The sequence below is a fragment of the Phytophthora parasitica genome, assembly GCF_000247585.1.
Source record: "Phytophthora parasitica INRA-310 unplaced genomic scaffold supercont2.12, whole genome shotgun sequence".
NCBI classification, from domain to species: domain Eukaryota; phylum Oomycota; class Peronosporomycetes; order Peronosporales; family Peronosporaceae; genus Phytophthora; species Phytophthora nicotianae.
Window position 1 is genome coordinate 131954 of NW_008648998.1, and position 21796 is coordinate 153749.

Genomic DNA, 21796 nt, shown 5'->3' on the forward strand with positions numbered 1-21796 from the left:
CACGGAGTTACAGGAACTCCGAGAAGATCGGCTGCTGTCCAAAATCCTGGACCAGCGCGATCTTCGCATTCGGTTTGTCCACTTGGTCAGCAAGCGGCAGCTGCCAAGGGACATCGTCGTCACGATTAACGTTCGAAGGGTATGAGGTTGAGGTACAACATTCATAGGGATTTCGGTTTTCGAAGTGCGTCAGGGCAAATTCAAATTCAAATGGTTGATCGTATGATGTGTGATCCGTATTGTCATATTCACTGAACCCGAATTGTTCTTCAACTCCATCATTCAAATTCAGTGGGCTCCAGTAAGGAAAAATTCCGCTGAATCTGGAAACGTCCTTGGAATGGATATGCTATTTTGTAATTCCCTATTCTGCTCGGCTGGTGGTGGACACATTGAGCGATTTGTGAGCGACAGTATCGCTCATGCACAGGAAGAAGCACAGCGCGAAGCACAGATAGCAGCTTCGGCTCATTTGGAAGGGATTCACCAGAAGGTGCTGGAGGTGGAGGCAAAGATTGACGGTGGCTTGGAGAACCTATCACAGCACGTTCAACAACTAGTCGAAGACTCATTTGCAGCTTCTCAGCTTCAGGTTGATTCCTGTGAGGGGTCAACGCGCGCTGTACAGATGGAAGTGGAGGCTGCATCTCCAGAGAGCGTGTGGCGCTGTACGACAAGACTTGCTAGCACGAGCCAGCAGCGGTGAAGAGCCTCTCCGCGAGTCAATTCGCAGTCTTGTCTTGAATATCACGACCAATGCAGAGCGTTTCTTAGAGGGCAGGGTGCAGAAGGCTCTTTCGAACACGCAGTCAGAATTGAACCTGCAAGTTCAGCGTCAAGCTGACGCAACGACGGCACTGCGTGAGCAGATCCGGAAACTTAATGCCCAGGCCAAACGACAAGCTCAGAAAAGCGATGGTGCCGCCCTAGATACTACAGTTGCCGATCTGGTCCGACAGGAAATGGAAGAGCGCTTGTGGGGTACAGATAAATGCGCAACACGAATCTGATGTAAATATTAAGTATCGACAGGAGGTGCAGACCCAGATACGAGATTGTCACAGTAGTATTGATTGAAGTATTCAGGCAGCTGTTGGTGAAATACGCAAGACTATCAGAGACGAAGTACGCGTTGCGACGCAGGAAACAGAAGAACTGAAAAGGGACGGATTAACACAATAGATCTACGGAAGTGACGAACTTAACGACGGTGGAGATGAAGATGAAATAGCCGCTGATGAAGATCCTGCACTAGAGAAAGGATACAAGAAGCCTGGAGAAGATTGTATTTGTCACCAACGTCTATTATCTCGTTAAATTCACCCATCACAAACACCACCGGCGTGTCCTGTGACATGAACGATGAGAAAGCGTTACCGTTGCTGCTGGAGAGAGGAGGCTCACTGAACTTGACGGAGGAAGATACAAAAATTGCAGGGGTAAAAATGCCACTGCTGCGCCAATATCTTTGCCAGGCGTTTCCGAACTCAGTGTCGCTGCAAAGAACTCAATCCCAACATCTTCAACGCCGCTCGCAGCATCCTTCACAGACTCGTACACAACGTATTGAGCTCAGAGTGGTGATTTCCGAGAGCCAGCTTCAAGTACAGGAAAGAGCTGAGCAGACTGCTCAACGGTACCTGTCAAAGCAATATCGTGCAGGTTGAAGCTGTCACTAATACGAACAAAGCTAGGAGGCATAGAGCAAGTAGGCTAAATGCTTTGTTGATCTCGTATTCCATGTCAAGGTCCAACGGAAGGACAAAGCTGGATAGTGTGTAAGTGATGCCGTCCCTTAGGAATTTCCTCACATTGTAGTAAGTTAACGAAATCGCGGTTCCTAATCAAGAACGAACACATGTCGATGTTGTGATCGGCTAGGGTCGTGCGCTGCGCTTTAGCCATGTTTCCGGAAACACGCCGCACGGACTCTCTAGGTGTGCTGTCGCTCGAACGCTCAACACCAACAGGATCCTCAAGCCATCTGTCCAACTCCTCTTCAGCTTGTCGATCGCGGTGGGTAACGGTCGGTAGTCTCACTGGCTTGGAAGCGAATTCTCCTTCTAATCTACTCAATCGCGCGACGGAAGACACGGGAGGAGTTTCTGTGTTGTCGACAGGCTCAATAAACATCGAGAGCAGCTCAAGTACTTTGCTTCGAACCTTTGTGTTCACGGCGTTCTTTTTCTCAACAGCTTCTTTCCCACTATTACCGTGCTATCGGCACGATGAAATAACAACTCGATCGAGGCGTTTATGTGTTCGCTTGTAGATTGGGTGAAACTTTAGTTACATCTCTAAAATGAAAGAGCATTTTGCAAAATTGCTATCCTTGTCGTATCTGCTAAAAACTCGTTCGTCCAATGCTTCTCGCAGGAGGAGCCGTGTGTTTGTTGCAAGAGGGGTAAGATCACTTGCAGCAATCCACTTAGGATTCTCATCACTCGACAGGTAGTTTGGCAGAGGCTGGTCGGGGTTGAGGTCTTGAATGCGAGCCAAAAAGAGTTTCACCAGAACTTCAACCTTGCACAGGACGCTCTGCCTGACATGTGCATTTTACCTCTCCAATTTGCTTGAGTACAGAGAGGACGTGCACTAAATCATCGTGGTGGTTGCCAGTGGGAACTCGGTAGGTGTCTTGTTAACGCGAAGCTCATGCTATTTTCGCTCTTCGTACCACGCTGTAATCACTGGCCATTTCAAAAGTATTCACTCCATTGCGTTTGTCAAGCTCAGGAAGCGTGACGTCGAGTATCCAATAAGACGAGTTAAGGCTCTGTCTTAGACTTACACAGCCCCTCAAATAAATTGCCCATTGTAGAAACATGCTTAATTTGGAATATAGTCCTCGCAAGTTTTGATATCAAGTTAGCCATAGCAGGATTCGCCTCAGCGCTCGCTGTACCATTCACACCACACGATGCTTTCGTAGCCGCATGAGCCATGTGGGCGCAGCACCACTCCCAGTGCAAGTCTAACTCCGTGCGCAGCATCGCCTTTACGTCCCGCGATAGTGACGCCGAAAAAAATGCATTTCTTCAGGCCAAAATCCTTAAACATGTGCTCCAGCCATGCTTTAAACGGCCCCAAAATACCGCCTTCTCGATCACCGTACGCTGGGTTGAACTTTATTGTCCCCAACAATACAGACTTAAATTGCCACGCCTTGTCCACAAGGTAGACTCGCAACCCCACAAACTTATCTCCGGTAGTCTTACATGTCCAGAAGTCCGCGACTAGCGTAAAATTGGATTCCTTATTTTCCTCAAGAAATTTATTACCTCATTTCTTGTCGACGTGTATAGCTCAACAATCAGCTCCACGACGATCTTCGCGTTGAGTGTGGCCTTCATCGCATCCTTGACTAGTAGTGCTTGCATGAGTCTGGACTCCTCGTACTCCCCCAATCAAAACGGCAGATTATTCTTGATTATCGGGAGTGTCTGAAGAAGTAAGTTTAGTCGAGATGGGTTTCTAAACTGACGACTGCAAGTGCTCGATGTCTACATCACGCTTGCGCTTGGTTGCAAGTGTTGATTCTGTTTTGGAGAGGTGATGTTTTGTAGACGCAGAAGGTGTTTCGACGCAATCGTCGTCTTTCCAGCGTGTAGCTTGATTAAATTTCGCCCGGATGTCCGACAACCCTCATCAGCTAAGCACACCCACGCGAGTACACTTTTTCCATTCTCGATATTTTTGACTCTTACACCCCACTTGAAAATGAACAAAGTCTCGGTAGGACGCGGTGGAACAACCCTGAATGGACCACGAGCTTGAAAGCTCTCCACCGCTTGTCGAACAGAGGTAGGGCGTCTACCATTGTCTAGTACTAAAACATTTCGTGTTGTGTACGGTTGTGCTGCCCAGATCAAGTGATTGCGCTGGACGTGCGCCACAACGAGAAATCTTCGGAATGATGCTGGTAGTTTTTCTGCGCCCTGCAAAGATCCAGTGAATTTCAGCCAGTAAGTGACTTCGAGAACGAGCACATTGCTCGCACTTAATTCTGAGAGATGCTTGGAAATAATATTGAGGTGCGAGCACCCAAAAGTACTCGTTAATCTCGTACCAAGTCGGAATGAGCACAAAAAAGCAATTTTCATGCTCCCTGCATTTAAGGAGCGTTTTCTGATTATTATTTGGGTTCCCCTACCTCGTCTTCGTCCGAGGCTTGGGTTACCCTACCACCGTTCCTGTAACGGGCCAGAAATATATCCGTTACTAGCTTACACTGTAGCTACGAGGAAACTCACAATTATCAGGAAAAACTCGGACTTTATTGAGGACCAGGGTGGCACTGCCACTGGACGCCTTCCACAACCCTTCTAAAACAAACGTTTTTGTCGAAGGATCGTCCGTGATAAAATCGTGATAAAACTTTCGACAAAAAACAGGCGAGTTTGATCTGACCAAACTTTGGTCAGATCAAGAATCGCATTAAACCCTTTTTTCACCCATTTAATCCCACTCTTATTCGTCAACCGTATAAAATATAGACTTACTTTCACTATCCACACAAACGTCACCCTTAACTAGAGATTTTTTCCAAATTGAAGTTCCGCGATCTTCTATGGTCGCTGGGCGCGAAAATCGCGCGCCAACTCGCTTCTTCATGTACATTTTGAAATTTGGGCGTTCGAGCTGAAGTCTCTCGTGCTTGCAGCAAGACGAGCAGGGTAGAGACTTCTACGGTGAAGCTCCGTGTCTTTACTTTATACTTGTTCGGGCTGCACTAATATTACGCGTTGTATATCTAGATACCCTGATGAAGAGATCAAGATCTCCTGATGTTGAAAGCCGTCTTAATGGAGGAAGCCTGCCACCCCTTGCCACTAAGCGCCAAAACACGGTATCTGGAGCTCCAGATGCTTCGCTGTCTTCTGATTGCGAACATGGTGACATTTCAACATCGCCGGGTGAGACGTCGAGAGCCACGGGCACTCGAACACGTGGAGGTGATCCGCTTATCTCCATTTGGCCTGGAAGGTCGATGCCGTGGCTGCGCTCGGGGCGTTCGTTCGCCCACCCGCTCGTACCCGAATCGGAGACAATTCAAGTTCGCCCCCTGTCGGAGCTCGAATTGAACACACTCCCGGAAGCCGACCAGACCGACGAGGTTGCGTCCAGCGTATCTACGATCTCTGAAGCTTGGAACGCCTCTTCTCTAGCCGCTCCTTCTCCAGCACTCGGGCGCTTTCGAGTACGGGACACTTTCACCGGGAGCCGCCTCCATGCACCAATTCGAGGAAGTTCCAGCCAGTCCAGTAATGAGGAGAACAACGAGTACGCGGGTTTTGAAGGATACAATCCGGCCGCCGTTACCATCATCTGTACTCCGTCCAAATCAGTCCTGAAAGCACCCCTTGTCCTTCCCTGGCCTCAGCTGCTAGCTCTCCTGGTTTTGAGCTCCTTGGGGACACATCTCTTGATTCCGCTCGAGACGAGTGGCAGCCGGAGAAATGGCCACTGGAAGTGATTTTCTCACTTCTCAGTACAATCCCCCAGGACTTAAAGTTTCCGGCCGTCAGCCTGGGCATCAACGGAGGGGAGGGCTGCGGATGGGAGGATCGTTGCCTCGCTGATACTTGCCTCAACGCGCTGTCAAGTCGCTTCTGCAATGCCGGTAATTGCCCCTTCATGGGGGAGTGTGGCAACTCGCGTCGTGAGAGTTCTGTCCTGGAGATCTGTCGAAATGTCCGCACCGGCATGCGGGGCGTAGTCACGAGGGGAGCCATATCTGCTTGGGAGGTTATTGGCGAGTACTTTGGGCACCTGCAGTACTTCGGTACCCCCTGCAGGAGCGGACCAGCTAACGAAGGGTATCGTCTACGCTTGAAGACAAAGACTACCGGTATCAAACATGTCCGCATCGACGCTCTCCACGCCGGAAGCAAACTACGCCTTCTGAGCTACTCCTGCAACCCGTGCGCCCGTTTCCACGTGATGCAGACCGGAAAAAACTAACTGTCGTGGCTGTCACCACACGGGACGTATTTCCCGGCGAGGAAGTGACTGTAAGTTACGGAAACCACCTCTGGTTCATCTGTCGCTGCGGGTGGTGGGGTTGTCAGCATCGGGAGCTCCAGGACGCTACCCGGGAGGACTACCGCTCGCCGCAGGGCGCCTTGCTTCTGCTTAGAAGACTCGACGGCATAAGAGGCAACAGCGGCTGCCGAGAAGCTCGTGCGGTGAAAGTGAGAGCTGCAGATAGCGGTACTGCAATGTAGGTACAATTGAGTTTACATATGAAATGAGGTTTTTTTAAATTAAAGTGCAGTTTGGTTTACAAAACTGGTATATTCGATCCGCGTTGAGGTTTTTCTAGTTTATAATCATCTCGCACGTTTCTCGTGAATCTGTACATTTCGAGATTGTCTTGGCGGAGAATCAAATCAAGATGTCGAAGGTACGCTCAACTAGAAATGTGGCTGTATATCTGCTCTTGGACTAATACTTACGCCCCGAGGGGTTTCTGTCCGAACTGCGAGGGCGCCGTAGCGGCTACAAAAATCTCTCGATCCCCGAGCAACTCCTTCTATTTGAGATTGTGGATGATATTCGTCCCCTTGGGAAGGACATGTGGGAGCAGGTCGCTGAGCAGTATAACTACAGACAACCTCGGGGAACCTGTGAGAGCGACTATGAGTCGTTGAGAAGGAAATTCATAAACCTCGTGGATAAGTAAAAGCCGTCAGGCATCAACAGATAGATTCCCGAGTCCAAACGGCCCATTCTACTGGCGCAGGAGATCCACGAGATGATCGAGGAGAAGGCTGGATCTAACGAGAACATCGATGGTACTGACGGCGGAGAGGATGATGACGAGCTGCTTCGGCACGTTGAAAGTATTGCGAGAGATAGGAACGGCCAGCAATGCCCCAATGGCGGTATCGAGGATCGCGTCTCCGTTGAAGGAAACACAAACGACATGGCCATGGGTGAAGCAGCCTCGGATTCTGACAGAACCGGCCGCGAGCGGCTCCGTGAAGCCCGAGAACTTAACGTAGAGCCACAGAATGAAGATTCGACTCTCATTAGCGAGCAAACAGACGACTCATCCGACCGTTTTCCCAATGCCACCAGTCTCGGGACTATCGCCACCGGCCAAGGCTCAGAGTTCAGCCAAGACATCGACGGCTGGGAGTCGTACATGGGAGAAGAGAAAATCGAGGAAGATAGCCAACTTGAGCTACTCGGTGCCGTTCTCATAGAAGCGAGAGATCGCCCCGCGGGTACGGATCGTCATAACAGCCGCGTCGTTCGAGAAATTTGCCTCGACTCAAACGGTTCTCTGGATGCATCTTCTGGAAGAGATCGAGTGGGTTCCCTATCCGCAGATAGCGAAACGCGGCGATCAGAAACACCTGCTCAACGCAAGTCCTTCCGACGTGACCCCAGAAATGCAGCGCACGACGCCAACGAAACCAGCAAACAGAAGGGTCTGTCTCGTGCTTCCAATAGGCTGGGAGGTCAGGATCTCAGCATTGTGAGGGATAACTTTCATGAAATGGGTGGAAGAATCGCCAGAGCCAAGCATAAGCGGACGTCTTCCGAGCCGTCGCCACCTCCAACTTTCGTAGTCTCCAAACGAACAAAGGCTGGAAGCGCATGGACGACCTCGGCAAACAGTTCGCCGCGCACAAGGACACTCAATTAGAAGCAGCTGAGGTCATGTCGAACCTGCTCCTCATCTTCCGTGAAGACGCGAACCGTAGAGAAGATGCTGAAGAGCACCGACGACGCGAAGAACGTCAGGAAAGACAAGCTCACGAACCAATGGAGCGAGAGGAACGCGGCCAAGGCTGCTGAAGCTCTACTTGAACGAAGGGCTGCGGGGTTGGCTGAAAGCAGACGTCAATTTGACGAACGCATGAAACTGGATCGAGAAGAGGCCCGAGAGAGACACCAGCAGATGATGCTGGTGCTAACGGCCATGATCCTTAAGGCAAACACCAAACCAAACGAGATGTAGGACATGTAATTTCGAACTCAAATATAATGTCATCTGTTACTTCCTGTGTAGACGGCAACCTCTCTACTGTGGAAGAAGACAGTCCGAATCTCACTGATTCCTACCGTACGAACTCTATAGTTCGCCAACCTAAAACAAATTCTCAAGACGAATGCGTCGCTTGTCCTTATTGAACGACAGCGGGTGCAGAAAACAGTGATAGACTTTCTCTATCGAACCCATGCCCCATTCTGCTGACTGCCTGATGGAGGTGATAGCGGCAGACTAAGATGACGCCACACGGCGAACTGAAGGCAGCAGTCTGGAGAGATCGCCCTCTTTCAGGGGCGTGAGTATCCTCCCCTTCATCTCGCCGCCAAAGGAAAATGCGCTATCTGCCACAATGCCGTAATGAGAGTCCGGATTGAGCACTGGATCTGCCAGCTTTTGACGGAAGGCTAAGCTAGTATCTCAGTCGGTCCAACTTCCAGGACAATTGTGCTTCGCCCACACGATCAAGCCCTCGGCGGCGAAGAACAACCTTCCGGTTACGAATACACTATGGAGTCAACCATTGTAGTTTGCATTCTGAAGGTCGGTGTCGGAAGGAGATTGAACCTGTACGTACGCAACAGTAAGTAGAAAACGTTGAAAAGCACAGACCCTTCCGTACGTACTCGATAATTCTTCCCGTCCAGAAAACCCCATGTTTGCGTTAACAAAGGTTGCTTTAGCGACACGAGTTTAGAGAGCGCTCTTTGCCTAGAGAGAGACGGCCACGTGATCCTAAACAGAGGACACTCTTGCAAGGGTAACCTTAGAGCCTTTTCCGCGGCATTAATTGCCCTAGACAGCGTCGCGGGCGGCACACCGAACTGTAAGCACAGCTGGTTGTTCTTCATGCTGCCGGTGTAAAAGCAGAGGATCAACCCGACCACTTGGTGGTGGTGCTTCAGTCTGTGCGGGCGGCACACCGAACTGTAAGCACAGCTGGTTGTTCTTCATGCTGCCGGTGTAAAGCAGAGGATCAACCCGACCACTTGGTGGTGGTGCTTCAGTCTGTGCGGGCGGCCTCCTTCCTTGCTGTACTGGGGTATGTGGTAATGAGGGGTAAAGCGTTCGAGAAGCATACAGAATGTGGATCTGCAGGCCAGACGCATTAGATTCGCCGTAGAGCGAAAGTCTACAGTAATTAGTACCTAGTAAGGCTTGTCAGCGACCAAAAGTTGGTGTCCGAGCCCTTGGTCCACGTCTTCATCCACGCTGAGTCCTCCGGCCTCTTCAGACACTCCAGCGTCACGTAATGCCTCATTCTAACTGAACGCGCCCACTCCCAACACCGCCGCTCCGCATCCAGCTTCTCAAGTAGCTGTAGCAGAGAGTCCTGGGCTTGCTTCCGCCTCTGCGAGGTTGTACACAGCACATGAAGATTCTCAATCCTCATTATTGAAGTGTCTACCGGACGTGTAAAAGCGCGATCTTCAAGAGTTGCAAGAAGAGGTTGAAGATCGCGCAAGATCTTTATTTTTAGTGAAAACTTTTTCCTTTTCTTGTCCAAAACAAAAATGCCACAGTCATTCCAGCCTACTAAAATTAAGTGTATGTTTTGTAAAGAGACTAATTTAAATGAACAGAGTTTTATTTTAATACTGGTTGTGATTTGCGTTTTTCAAAACAACCAAAACAAGGGGGTTTTTGGCCGGCCGCCAAGGGCCCCCAAACCGGAAAAAAAATATGGAAGTTTTTCTTTTATACCAGTTGTGGAAGGCGTCTCACTGGCAGCCCTGCGCTCAAATTCATGTCATCGGCTGATTGGCTAATAAAAGATCTGTCTTCCCATATATCAGCCAATAAGAGGTTGACAATTTATCACATGCTACTCGACAGCGTTCAAGACTAACGTTGGCAAGCTAAACGCGTTCCTCCTTGCTTCATGCTGCCGTTCAGGCATCTCACCGGCGCAGCCATCATAGCACCTCGACTCACACCTTGACGCGTAGCTCGTGGCATGGCCGTTCCTGTAGCTCTGACACTCGCCATCATAGCCGGACTGCTAGTTCCATCAGTACCTTTACCTACTGGCAAGCAGTCCTGCTTTCGTCAAGGGTTACATTAACAGGGCCCACCTGACTGTACCGTACCCACCAGGTAGCTTGAACGCACCCCAACTCCAACGAATAGCAGGACGAACCGTCCCTCGCACCTCAGGACATGTATACCTAGGAATGATCCCACTTGGACATCTCTGTGACGTAGGCTCTACTCAGTAAGAAGGTTGCTCGTACATACGTCGAACACTTCCGTATTCCTGCCTTGTTTCTCCTTTGCGACAGGCTCCGTCTTCACCTCCGTCAAGACGGCAGCCGTTCCCTTAGTTAGACCCGCAACCGTGTCTTGGCTCATAACTCCCTTGTTCTCTGCGGCGTCCGTGGACCCTTCATCACTAGCGGCTAGCAGCTCTCACATCACTTCAGACTGCTCCCCCTGACCTGTACCGACCACTGACTGTTCCTGCGCGGCAGCCGCCACTTCCTCACTCGCGCTTCCCGGGTCCCTAAGACCAGCGCGACGCCAACTAGCGTTCTCCAGCCGCTGCACCACGGTCTGCACAATGACCGACCTCTCCACGCCACGACAGTCCTCGTAGCGCTCACTCCATGCTTCACTTCCCGAATCTTGACCGTAATAGTCCATATCTACGTAGTCCAACTAACCGTATCACCAATTTCCCGTATTCCATTCTCCGTATCCGTTCACAGAGAACTCTTGACCAAATCAATCCTACCGTATCGCGACAATTATCCAACAATGGCAACTTCCGCGCTACTACAACCAACCCAACACGCTCTCTCCTTCCTTGACCAAGGCTTGCTCCTTCGCCGACGTCTTCATAGGATAACCGTGCGCTTTAACCTTGTACTTATCTGTGCGATTGCCTCCTGACGTTTGAAGCATTTCCTTCGACCATAACACTTGAGAGCATTCCTCGACTTCGGTATTCCAACGGCGAAGCAGTACCCCGGCTTCTCCACCTCGAGTCGCGAATCGTCTAGGAATGGGGCGACCTTGTGACGAAGCGTTATCAGACGGCTTGAACTCGAAGGCATGTTAGTCGGCAGCTAAAAGAAACAAGCAATGCTAATATAAGTAAAAAAAAAAAGTGTTGGTTTACAGGCTAATTCACTACTGATACTCTCCAAACTAACTTCACAGACCTTCGGGGGCGACGCTACATGCCACCGCTTCCTTCAAACCCTCTTCGTGCGCACAGGATGCTCGTACGCCACCTTCGGCACATGCTGAACGCTCCACACACCCCAACCGTCCCTGGCCACACTGTAACTTGCAGGCACTCGCCAGCCCTCATGCCACCCTTCTGCGCCATCGCTCTTGTGCCTAGCATCCTTGGCTTCGACGCTCAAACAGCAAATGTCAGTGGATGGCTCCTTGATGACTGGTCGGCGCCTCGATACAAACTCTCATAGAAGCCGTCGCGTACAGGAAATGTTCAAAATTTAGAATTCCGTCACGTTAAGACAGAGATCAGGAATCAGCATTTCATTTTGTGAACTGTTCTACGTTGAAGCTAGGCTTCAACTTACATCTGAGCGTAGATGAGGCCTACCATCAATTCTTGTGGTCGCAGTGTAGTACACACAGTACGATAACATAGGTATTGCAAGACTAAGTGTCCAAGTGGTATATACAGCCCACGACTGCATGCATTATGTAATACGAATATCGGAAAGCTACTAATACTCATATTCATAGTTCTGTAAAGCCTAGAGCTTCTCCCTGTAGAACCCGGTTTTATTTTATTTTATGGATCTTAACGCTATTAACACGTGTGGGGCCTTGCTTTTTTACACGTGGTTCCATTTTGGATCCTGGTAGTTCCATTTTGGCATTTTTCCTGTTTTTTGAACAGTTTCCCACCAAATTTTGTAGTCGTTGAAAATGAAACTCTTACGTCCCATATTCTTGGCACGGAGAGTCAACGGAGTCATTCCACCAATGTAAGCTAACTTGAACAGGCGGTTGACGATTTTATTCAACAGGTAGTCACGAATCCCTCGCTCTTCGTCTTTGCTCTTGAGTTCTTCGTTAGTTACGTGGTTGCTGTTGCCCCGCAGACTTCTTTTCGCTTTGCCATTGTGCGCAGTTGACAGCTCACGGACAGGAAAACTGGTAACGAACCTTGAATCCTTCGTCACAATTTCGAAGTTGGGCCCGGATGCGACCGTTTCAGCAGTTGCGAAAAGCATGAACAAGATGGAGAGTACGGTACAAATGAGCCAGCGCATCGCTTCAGGAACAGTAGCTCAAGTTCAGGAAAGGTAAAAACCGAAATGGCCTTCTACTGCTCACTGCCAGCAAAAGTTTACTCATGTTCTTGGACCACATCATTATGCGTAAACAATAGGCTTGATTGGTTGCAGGCTGATTATTAGTTGGTAGCGCACAGTGTCGTGGATTTGCAGAAACACGGATTCCATTTCACATAAATTATTTTTCTATACTTAATATTTAATAACACCTAGACAAAATATTGCTCAACATTTTTTTTCATGCAAATACCTATACTCTGTAGCTGGTTTATCTGTAGACTTCACTTGCAAATTCGTTTATTAACTTCCAAGGACGGTTTTCATCAGACTGTTAAGAGCAGGTACCGTACTCCTCACTCGACCGAAGCTTCAAGGTGATGAGTTCTGGGAGGAGTCTCTCACTGAGGCGACTGTGGTGGTAACATTTGATAAATATGACGCCTTGAATCTAGCTAACAACGAATTAAACCTTAATTGAATGACGCTGACAGCAGAGTTTGGAACAGTAAAGTAATTATTGTACCACCCTGGTGATTGTTGCTAGTGACCACCAAGCGTAACATCACGGTATACATCGATTGGCCAACGTAAGTTTAATCCACGTGAATGTCGACTGAACATATTTTTTTTCGTAACGTTTAAATGTCAAAACGAGGCAATTACTGCATATATAATACCTCGATATAGATTACAAAGAATTTTTGTTTCAGAGTTTGAAATCAATTTTAGAGAAATAATAATAATTAAAAAAACTCAGTACCCGACACTAGTAAATTTTGTATCAAGACGCACCTGGCATTAGTAAGAAGATACCCAGACGCACTCAGTTTAGTGGTTTCCAGTTTTTCGCCAAGGACAGCTCTTATGATATGTGATTTCCACAGCTTACCATGTAAGTAGGTCTATCTATAGCTTGAGCACTTTTGTTTCCTTTATATTATTCAAATTGGATACGGCAAGTTGAAAAGTTGTCTTTATATTCTACGCAATACGATTCCTTGATGCCTTAGTCTACAAAAAGGGACCATTCTTCCAAATATACCACAGTAGCTACAACCAGGGTTCCGTCAAACCAGCATCTCCGACGGGAGGATCGAATGTCTTGCTGTAGTGTACTAAACCATTCTCGACGAGATCTACGTGTTCATAAAACTGCGTATTCTAGCGCAGTGCAACTGCGCATGAATTGGGAGCTATCCAACAGATGCTGCGTGTTACGAAAGGATCACTTTTTATTTTCATGTGTGTGTTTTTTTTAGGGGATTATGTGTAAGGAAAATTCCAATCGGGGACTCGGTTTAAAAAATATTATCAATCGTGGACTCACGTTTTACCACGCCACTTCAAAGCACAATGTTACTAACCTCGTGAAACAGCGTGACGCTAAGCGTACGTATGATGATAGTAGCAGCGTCTCCGATCACAACGGGATTTTTGCTCTCCAGCGCAGTCTTGGCCTTTTCATCAGACACACGTTGCTGCATTTCTCCAATCTCGTGTTCCCTCTCCACCTTCTTCGCTCCAGCGCCGTCGTTCACTGTACTAGCGCGGATGGGAAGAAGAGACAAGTCCACATCTTGCCAGAGTATCGGACTCGGGCTGCCTAACTCAGATAGTCAAGCTTTAGTATATTTATTTGGCGAATAGAGAATCAAAATATTTTTCAACTCGAGTCCCGGATTGAAGTTTTCTTTTTTTTAATTTTGGAGTAGATATTTTGTGCCTCCTTGTTGAAGTATGGCACTAAGAAAAGTTCCAGACTGGGCTTAAAAAAACAGCCAATCTGCAGGTTTTGGTAAGCATTGGCACGTAGCTCCAAGCAAACGTTGGGCGAGAGCAATGGTATGATTGAGGGCACTACTGTAGATGTTACCCAGTCCTCGAAACCTAATAGCATGATCATGACGACGAAGGGAGCAGAGTTGTTGTGTTTTCGAGCTAGGTCTAAGTTGAGTATTAAGGACCCCAGATGGCTCCCTGTCTGGAGCAGCAACTCAAGCTAAAGTACTGATATTGCTATAATTGCCACGGAGGTTCGGCCATAATAACGGTAAGTTGCGGTTAAATTGAGAATCTCACGCAATCTTGGACAACACTGTATGCGCCCGTCGCTGAATGACCAACTAGTGTTATTATTCTATACCTTTTATTTACTCGAAATGCATGTACCCGCCCGCAGGGTCAATACGGAGGCCTCAATTAAGGAAATATGGCTAAGGAATTTGGGACACAACGCGGCATCACTACTACATATGAAATTGGGAAGTTTGAGCATGCGATCTATTCTATATCGCCAGCAGCGAGCATGCCAAGTTCTTGGTTGAAAAACCGGCTAGACTATTACTTTCTTACGAACCTCTAAAATTTAGAGGTTCGTAAGAAAGTAATATTCGGCTCTTTCGCCCATATTATGTCAAGATAGGAAACGTATTTTCTGTTAGAAGCGCTTGCCTTGTCAATCCTTGTCGGAGATGTCGTTTTCAACAACGCATAACAATCTTCCAATCAAGTATATGAAACAAGAGGTAATCCTGAATGTCTCAGCTTGCGTTGACCTTTGCGATGATGTACAATTAAGACCTACGTTAATAAAGACCGGATCCACTAAAAATTGCTCACCGTACAAAATTAGTCAGAGTGGCGGGTTCTTACAGCAATTGCAAGTTAATAAAGGGTAAACAGACAGTTACAGAAAGCATACTGGCTGGAGACAGCATGGATCTCATAAAACACTGAAGAGTATTAAAATACAACAAGATATAATAGTAACAATCGAAAACTCCACGTCAACATCCAAACTACAGCATCTCTATATTCATTACTAATATTTTAAATTGTATAAAACACAAAAAATCAAACAGGCCTCCATAACCTAATCCAGTACTGGGCTTTTAATGGAAGGAGGCTTCTATAAGGCGGCAATTTCCCAAGCGGAGGTTCTAGATTATAATACAAAGAAAGGCTTGTAATTCAGCTTTACAGTAGATGTCCATCACTTATCTCACCCCTACAAGCAAGTTTGATAAATGCTAATACACCGTTGTAATGTCATATTCCTATGAGCTAAAAGATATTGTGCCTTTCAGTTTTTTTATTATTTTATAATTTTTATTTTTTGCGGGGGGGGGGGGGAGTGTAAATTCAGGCGGAATAAAAAGGCTGTCAGCCCACATTTAATCCTAAATAAGCATAAGAACCCTTACAGACTCGTAATCATCATTGAGTGAGCTCTCCATTAAGCAACTTACTTCACATGGAGCAATACGTCCTGAAACTAAGGTGTCGGAACTGCCAATATTGGCACTTTGGCAGATATTCATTTGCGTATATAGCGATGATTGGCTAAAACCAATGCTTTAGTGTAGGTTTCATAGTGCGGCGGGTTATTTTCTGTATTAGGTAAGTTCTTTTATTTTCTTCTCTTTCACAGACTTGAACGACTCTCAAAAGATAGCTTTGAGGCCAAGATAGGATAGTCTTCCGGGAAGGCGACACGCATTTCACTTCAGTTGGATAGATTCTGGGCCACCTCAGACAACAATACGAGGATGGAACCATGTGACACTCCTTTACTATGTGTGACGGGCCGTTGTCACACAACAGCTACCGTGTCCACCACGGTAGCCAATCAACACGTAGAACAGAGTAAATGGCTGCGCGGTCTCTCGAGTCGAGACCGCGTCGCTAACTATCAATCTCAGAGTCATATTTGCCTGCTTCCTCGATCCTTCCAGTGTACGCTGCAGTAACGGCACTTCAGTCCCGTTACATCTGGTAGCACTTCGTAATCCGTCCAACGCCCACGATCAAGATGAACGACACGTCGATGAGCGACGCGTCTAGGATGACCAGCACGTCACTAGAACACGCAACTTTCCCCCACCTGTCCTCGATTGAGTGGGAAGCGTTACACCGACTCGCCGCTGAATCCGGCGATGCTGTCATCCAGACTCTGCTGACAGCCGGCACTGAGGAACAACAACGCCTGGCCGCCCAGGAATTCATGGCGCGTGAGCTCGCTGACCTCCGTCGGCGAGTGTCGACTCCCACGCAACCCAAAAACAAGACCGCCATCGTCAAGTTAGACGTCTCTACCTATAACGGTGAAGGCGCTGGCCGCCTTCACTTGAACCGGTGGTTCTGTGAGATGGACATCACTGTTGACGCTCGGCAACTGTCCACCGAGCTCGCGAGAACTCGTTTCCTCCTCTCCAAGTTAGGGGGAAAGGCGAAAGAATGGGCACTCGGTAAGCTCGTCGCCGACGCCACCTGCTTCCCGACGATGGCGTCCATAAAGTCCGAACTCCGGCTCGCGTTCGAGCCACCTCAAGACGAGAACATCCAGCGGTCCGCCTTCCTATCGCTGAAGCAGGGACGCATGTCCATGCTCGAGTACATTCAGCACACTCGGCATCTGGTGTCGTGCATCACGACCCATCCCATGGACATGGCGACTCAGGTCCACGTCTTCGTCTCGGGACTGAAAGCTGGCTACCAGCGGTTCTACTTGACAAGGAAACCTCCATCCACACTCGAAGAGGCCTTCGTGATTGCTTTGCGCGAAGACTACAGTGTCACGGCGTCGCAAGCATTAGACGTCTCGAGGCCTTTGGCTCACGAACCCGGTCCCGAACCGATGGAGGTGGATACGATTCAACACTATGGCGGACGTCGGGTGCCGACGTCATCCAGTTCGTCAGGTTCGTCGAGTTCGTCGCAGTCTTCAGCACGCACCCCGCGTCCGTTGCGTTGCTTCCGCTGTAAGAAGCTTGGACACCGCGCGGCAGTTTGCCGCGCTCCAGCTCCTGTTGTGGCGACCGTCACGACCCATTCCGACGCGACTATTTCCCCTCCTGCAAAAAAACGACGACGACCAGTAGGTGCGGGGCGCCCTACTGGGTCTGACAAAGGGGATGGTTGACTGGTGGAGGAACCTCCTCCTAGCCCTCCTGTGCTTCACGCACATCTATCGGCCACCACCTCCGGCAATGACTCGAGACTGATCGCCTCCACGTTGAGGAAGCCGCACGACCTATTTGAGCGCTCCTGGGCTCAGGCGCGACGAACAACTTCTTTCGCGCTGAAAGCCTGTCGGTACTGCCACCGGGCACGAGCGTCCGCGAGGGACCCGGCTATATGGTCGTCAAGTATGCTGACGGCAAGCCGCGCCGAGGCACTCGGCGCGCAGCCACCTTCGCGTACGAGTTCGACGGCTTCGACGAGTTTCTGGTGATTGAGCTAAGCGGAGCCTTTGACTGTGTCTTTGGCATCCCATGGCTTGCTCGCCACCAACCTCACATCGACTGGCTGACGGGCACAGTCCGCCCACGCGACATCGATGTGAATGCGGTGCTGTCGTTCCTGAACGGCAGGCCCAACCTTTGGCCACAGGTTGCTGTCGTGGATTCGGAAGCCATGACCACCGTTGCGCCTGAAGTGAGCGATGGCCCTTCATGTGCAGCGTGTGCGCACGCAGCTTGTACCAGTCCTGAACACGCATCTCAGGACGTGCCGGACGCGGTCGAGCAGGGGCTCCAGCGTCCCGACGAGCAGCGGCTCGAGAAGAGAGACGGGGTTTAGCGTGGTCTCCCACGTGTGGTCGAACAGGGGTTCCCGCGTGTGGTCGAGCGGGAGCTCCCCGAAAAAGTGGATATGGTAGAGCATGGGCTCTCGCACACGGTCGATCATGGGCTCCCGCGGGTGATCGAGCGGGTGCTCCCCGAAGAAATGGATACGGTAGAGCATGGTCTCTCACACACGGTCGAGCATGGGCTCCCGCGGGTGATCGAGCGGAAGCTCCCTGATGATGTGGGCGCGGTCGCCTCAATAGACCCGCGTCCTGGCGCCGATGATGTGTTCCGGCGCCCGAGTACAACAGACGTGATCGAGTGTGGTCTCTCACCGTCTGCCTCCCCACGACCGGTTCGTCGCGGCCGTCGTAACCCGCGGCGACCCCGCGTGTCCTCCTCAGACTCGGACTCAACCGACACGGAGGTCATCTCGGTTCTGGTTGGAGATGAGTCATCGATTTCGCCACGCGTCCACGACGTTGAAGTCGCACGCCCGCCGTGTGACGCCTCTGAGATCGTGCAGCTATCTGGATTGTCGTGTAAACATTTCCTCCGCGACCTGAAACGTGGTGACATTGAGCAAATTTGTCTGATCATCGCGGAATCTACATCCATCACGACTGTCGAAGCCGGATCCGCGTCCGCCGATCGGTCGCGCCCCAACGGAGCTGAGCCGAAGAGCGCTCGCAAAGCGCGTTATGTCGCTCAGTCGTTGCCGGCCCTCGAAGCATCCGCCAACCCAGTCGCTCCACTAGTCCGCGAGTTTATGGATGTCTTCCCTGACAAGGTCCCAGCTGTTCTCCCGCCGGGCCGCAGTGTTCGACACGAGATTGACCTCGTGCCCGGAGCAAAGTATTGTGTGGCGCGGCAGTGGCCGCTTCCCCGCGACCAAGTGGAAGCTATTGATGAATTCTTCGAAGGTCGTCGGCAAGCCGGTCACGTACGCGAAAGACTTTCTCCCCAATCCAGTTCCACCTTCTGTGTCAAGAACGTGTCCGGCGGGTGGAGAATCATCCACGCCTTCAACAAGCTCAACGACTTCACCATTCCGGCGCAGACCCCGATTCCACGCAAGGACATGGTGCTCGACGCCATGTCGGGCAGTACCATTTACAGCACCATCGATCTGATAGACGGTTTCTATCAGATCCTGATGCGCGAGAGCGACGTGCCGCTTACTGCAGTGAGCACGCCCAGTGGTATGCTGTGGGAGTGGCTCGTGATGCCGCAGGGGCTGAAGAACGCCCCTGCCACCTTCAACCGTATGGTCTCCAACCTATTACGTCCGTATCGCGACTTTGCTTCTAGCTACTTCGATGACATCTTCATTCACAGTCGTGCCGCTGACGACACGACGGACACGGTGGTACATCTACGACACCTGCGCAAGGTATTCGAAGTGATGCGAGAGATCAAGCTTTATGCAAATTTGAAGAAGTGCATCTTCTGCGCTCCTGAGATTCCAGTACTCGGATGCTACGTCAGCAAGGACGGGGTCCGTGCTGACCCAGAGAAGATCGCGGCCATTTGTGATTGGCCGGTGCCACAAGACCAGAAGCGGCTGAGGCAGTGGCTGGGGCTCGCGACGTATCTCCGCCACTACGCAAAGAACTTCGCCGAGACCGTACGACCGCTATCACAACTCCTCAAGGCGGACGCCACGTGGTCGTGGCGTCCCGAGCACCAGGCGGCGTTCGACGTGGTGAAGATGAGGTTATCCACCGCGCCCGTACACATGCTCCCTGATTACTCGAAGCCGTTCCATGCAGTCTGCGATGCAAGCGACTACGCCATCGGGTGCGCCCTAATGCAGTTCGACGACAAGGGGCGCGAGCGAGTGGTTAGCTACCAGTCGAGCCAGCTGAAGCCGGGGGAGGGTAATTACCCCGTCCACGATAAGGAGCTCCTAGCGATGCGCTATGTACTCATCAAGTTTCGCGTGTACCTCTTGGGCGAACAGACCTTCGCCATCTACACCGACCACGCTTCGTTACGGACGGCGACCAAGAGCCCACACTTATCCCAACGCATGGCGCGATGGCTCTCTCTCTCTTTTCCGAGTATAATTTTGACGTGCACTACAAGCCTGGCAAGACCAATATCCTCGCCGACGCGCTGTCGCGTCGGGCAGATTATGCGCAGTCGGGTCGCCATGCAGTTGGCGATGAAGACGATGACGAATGTGCAGTATGCACCGCCGAGGAACTCGCTGCGGTGGAAGTCACGGCGAGAAGCTCCCTACGAGATATGATCGTGGCCGCGTACGAGTCCGACGCGATGTGTCTAGAGATGATCCAATACCTGAGAAACCCTTCTGATTCGGCGCGGCGCCGCCTGTCGACGCGCAGCCGTTCTTGTATCGCCCGACACGGCCTTGACGGTGATCTACTAACTTTTCTCGTTGATCGTGACGACCCGCCACGTATCGTCGTCCCGCTGGATGACAATCTTCGAGCTCGTCTCATTCACGAGTTCCATGATTCTCCGAGCAGCGGTCATCTCGGACGCGATAAGACACTCGCGTCGCTCTCGCGAGACTTCTATTGGCCGCACATGCACAAATGGGTGCGCAAATGGGTGCGCTCTTGCGAAACGTGCCAGCATGTGAAGCTTTCGCATTCGAAACAAGCTCCACTCCGTTCACTCGAGGTGGCTACCGTGTCGTGGTCGTCTGTTAGCATGGACTTTGTGTTCGGTCTCCCACGTGACGCACAAGGCCGTACCGGAATCCTTGTCTTCGTCGACCGATTGAGCAAGATGGTCCATCTTCACCCTACCTTCTACGTTGGCCGGCTCCGACGATACCACCCGGCGACTATCCCTAGCGACGCGGTGGACCCTCCGCATCCGCATACCGGCGATCTCCCCACCCGTCGCGCGGCCGCTGCACCCGTCGACGCAAGTCCTGGTTCTCCCGCTCCAGATCCTCCACGCGCTGGCGCAGACGCCGCATCTCCGCGGCGTCCTCCCACCCGCGCCGATCCTCCATTCGAACGCGACGGTCAGGCGCCACTTGTTGACACGGCAGGGCATGCTCGCCATATCGTCGGCCGTATTCTGAACCACGCTGATCCCCGCAACCCTCCCACGGGTCGCGCTAATCTGATCCCCTCACAGCGTCGCTACTTGGTGCGCTGGTTGGGCCCCATGCCGGATAGCTGGGAGCCTCGTGACGTCCTCCTCGCTGATGTTCCGGACTGCGTGGAGGCGTACGAGGCAGTCCTCGCACCGGTGACGGATCGCGCTGAGGTCGCGCCTGTCCGGCGCGCCTAGCCTCGTCCAAGGCTCGCTGATAAAGTCTGATCACATTTTTCTCCACTTCAGTCACAGGCACCGTCTCCACGATGCGGCGCCACTCTTCACGATCCGATCACGCGACACCAAACTCGCGACAGTGCGGACACCCATCTTCGAAATGCGCGATGTAGCACCGGTAATCTTGGTCCCACGACAGGTGACAGACTTGTCCAGCTAGCTCACTGACGGACAACCGAGCGTGATCAGCTTCACGCTTTTTCAACATGGTTTCGAACGCCTCGCGACCCTCCAGGTTCCACCGCTTCACGAACGCTCTCCACGCACGATCGATCGACCTGATGGTCACAGTGGGCGTCACCGTGACGGGCTTGCCACGCGTCGCCCGGAACCGTTGAAACAATCGCTTCATCTCGTCCGGGCCGCGCGCGTCGCGGAAAGCACTGCAATCGTGCAGCGCCCATCGTTCCAGCTCCTCCTCCATCGTCGTCACTTCTTCGCCAGCTTCTGTCATCTCGACTCCAAACACCAAGTACGGCGTGTTCTCCATCTGAAGTGGGGGATGGTGTGACGGGCCGTTGTCACACAACAGCTACGGTGTCCACCACGGTAGCCAATCAACACGTAGAACAGAGTAAATGGCTGGCGCGGTCTCTCGTGTCGAGACCGCGTCGCTAACTATCAATCTCAGA

At 50.9% G+C, this 21796-nt stretch overlaps 10 protein-coding genes across 10 annotated transcripts; 3 read left to right on the forward strand and 7 right to left on the reverse strand.

The window, feature by feature from the left end:
- Window positions 1–340: 340 nt before the first annotated feature.
- Window positions 341–1010, forward strand: PPTG_07456 (hypothetical protein; the record flags this gene model as incomplete). The annotated part of the gene is made up of 2 exons (XM_008901737.1): window positions 341–592; window positions 654–1010. 2 exons carry the CDS (start codon window positions 341–343, stop codon window positions 1008–1010), a joined length of 609 nt encoding a protein of 202 aa, XP_008899985.1.
- Window positions 1011–2889: 1879 nt separating this feature from the next.
- Window positions 2890–3380, reverse strand: PPTG_22113 (hypothetical protein; the record flags this gene model as incomplete). Its single annotated transcript, XM_008902007.1, has 2 exons — window positions 2890–3213; window positions 3282–3380. The coding sequence occupies 2 exons, from the start codon at window positions 3378–3380 to the stop codon at window positions 2890–2892; spliced, it is 423 nt and encodes a 140-aa protein (XP_008900255.1).
- A 1194-nt stretch (window positions 3381–4574) lies between these two features.
- PPTG_22114 (hypothetical protein) lies at window positions 4575–6244 on the reverse strand. The gene has a single exon (XM_008902008.1). The coding sequence runs from the start codon at window positions 5868–5870 to the stop codon at window positions 5325–5327; it is 546 nt and encodes a 181-aa protein (XP_008900256.1). The 5' UTR covers window positions 5871–6244; the 3' UTR covers window positions 4575–5324.
- Window positions 6245–6757: 513 nt separating this feature from the next.
- On the forward strand, window positions 6758–7657 carry PPTG_07458 (hypothetical protein; the record flags this gene model as incomplete). The annotated part of the gene is made up of 1 exon (XM_008901738.1): window positions 6758–7657. The coding sequence occupies one exon, from the start codon at window positions 6758–6760 to the stop codon at window positions 7655–7657; it is 900 nt and encodes a 299-aa protein (XP_008899986.1).
- A 63-nt stretch (window positions 7658–7720) lies between these two features.
- On the forward strand, window positions 7721–7972 carry PPTG_07459 (hypothetical protein; the record flags this gene model as incomplete). The annotated part of the gene is made up of 1 exon (XM_008901739.1): window positions 7721–7972. The coding sequence occupies one exon, from the start codon at window positions 7721–7723 to the stop codon at window positions 7970–7972; it is 252 nt and encodes an 83-aa protein (XP_008899987.1).
- A 980-nt stretch (window positions 7973–8952) lies between these two features.
- Window positions 8953–9395, reverse strand: PPTG_07460 (hypothetical protein; the record flags this gene model as incomplete). Its single annotated transcript, XM_008901740.1, has 2 exons — window positions 8953–9094; window positions 9151–9395. 2 exons carry the CDS (start codon window positions 9393–9395, stop codon window positions 8953–8955), a joined length of 387 nt encoding a protein of 128 aa, XP_008899988.1.
- Window positions 9396–9747: 352 nt separating this feature from the next.
- PPTG_07461 (hypothetical protein) lies at window positions 9748–10645 on the reverse strand (the record flags this gene model as incomplete). The annotated part of the gene is made up of 4 exons (XM_008901741.1): window positions 9748–9767; window positions 9908–10001; window positions 10241–10394; window positions 10458–10645. The coding sequence occupies 4 exons, from the start codon at window positions 10643–10645 to the stop codon at window positions 9748–9750; spliced, it is 456 nt and encodes a 151-aa protein (XP_008899989.1).
- Window positions 10646–11814: 1169 nt separating this feature from the next.
- Window positions 11815–12255, reverse strand: PPTG_07462 (hypothetical protein; the record flags this gene model as incomplete). Its single annotated transcript, XM_008901742.1, has 1 exon — window positions 11815–12255. One exon carries the CDS (start codon window positions 12253–12255, stop codon window positions 11815–11817), a length of 441 nt encoding a protein of 146 aa, XP_008899990.1.
- Window positions 12256–13622: 1367 nt separating this feature from the next.
- PPTG_22115 (hypothetical protein) lies at window positions 13623–14996 on the reverse strand (the record flags this gene model as incomplete). Its single annotated transcript, XM_008902009.1, has 4 exons — window positions 13623–13878; window positions 14359–14390; window positions 14864–14883; window positions 14981–14996. The coding sequence occupies 4 exons, from the start codon at window positions 14994–14996 to the stop codon at window positions 13623–13625; spliced, it is 324 nt and encodes a 107-aa protein (XP_008900257.1).
- Window positions 14997–21219: 6223 nt separating this feature from the next.
- PPTG_07463 (hypothetical protein) lies at window positions 21220–21654 on the reverse strand (the record flags this gene model as incomplete). Its single annotated transcript, XM_008901743.1, has 1 exon — window positions 21220–21654. One exon carries the CDS (start codon window positions 21652–21654, stop codon window positions 21220–21222), a length of 435 nt encoding a protein of 144 aa, XP_008899991.1.
- Window positions 21655–21796: the final 142 nt, after the last annotated feature.

What these genes read in the sequence shown, in the direction of transcription:
- PPTG_22114 (XM_008902008.1), bottom strand. Translation starts at nt 5,870, where the DNA reads ATGCGGACATGTTTGATACCGGTAGTCTTTGTCTTCAAGCGTAGACGA.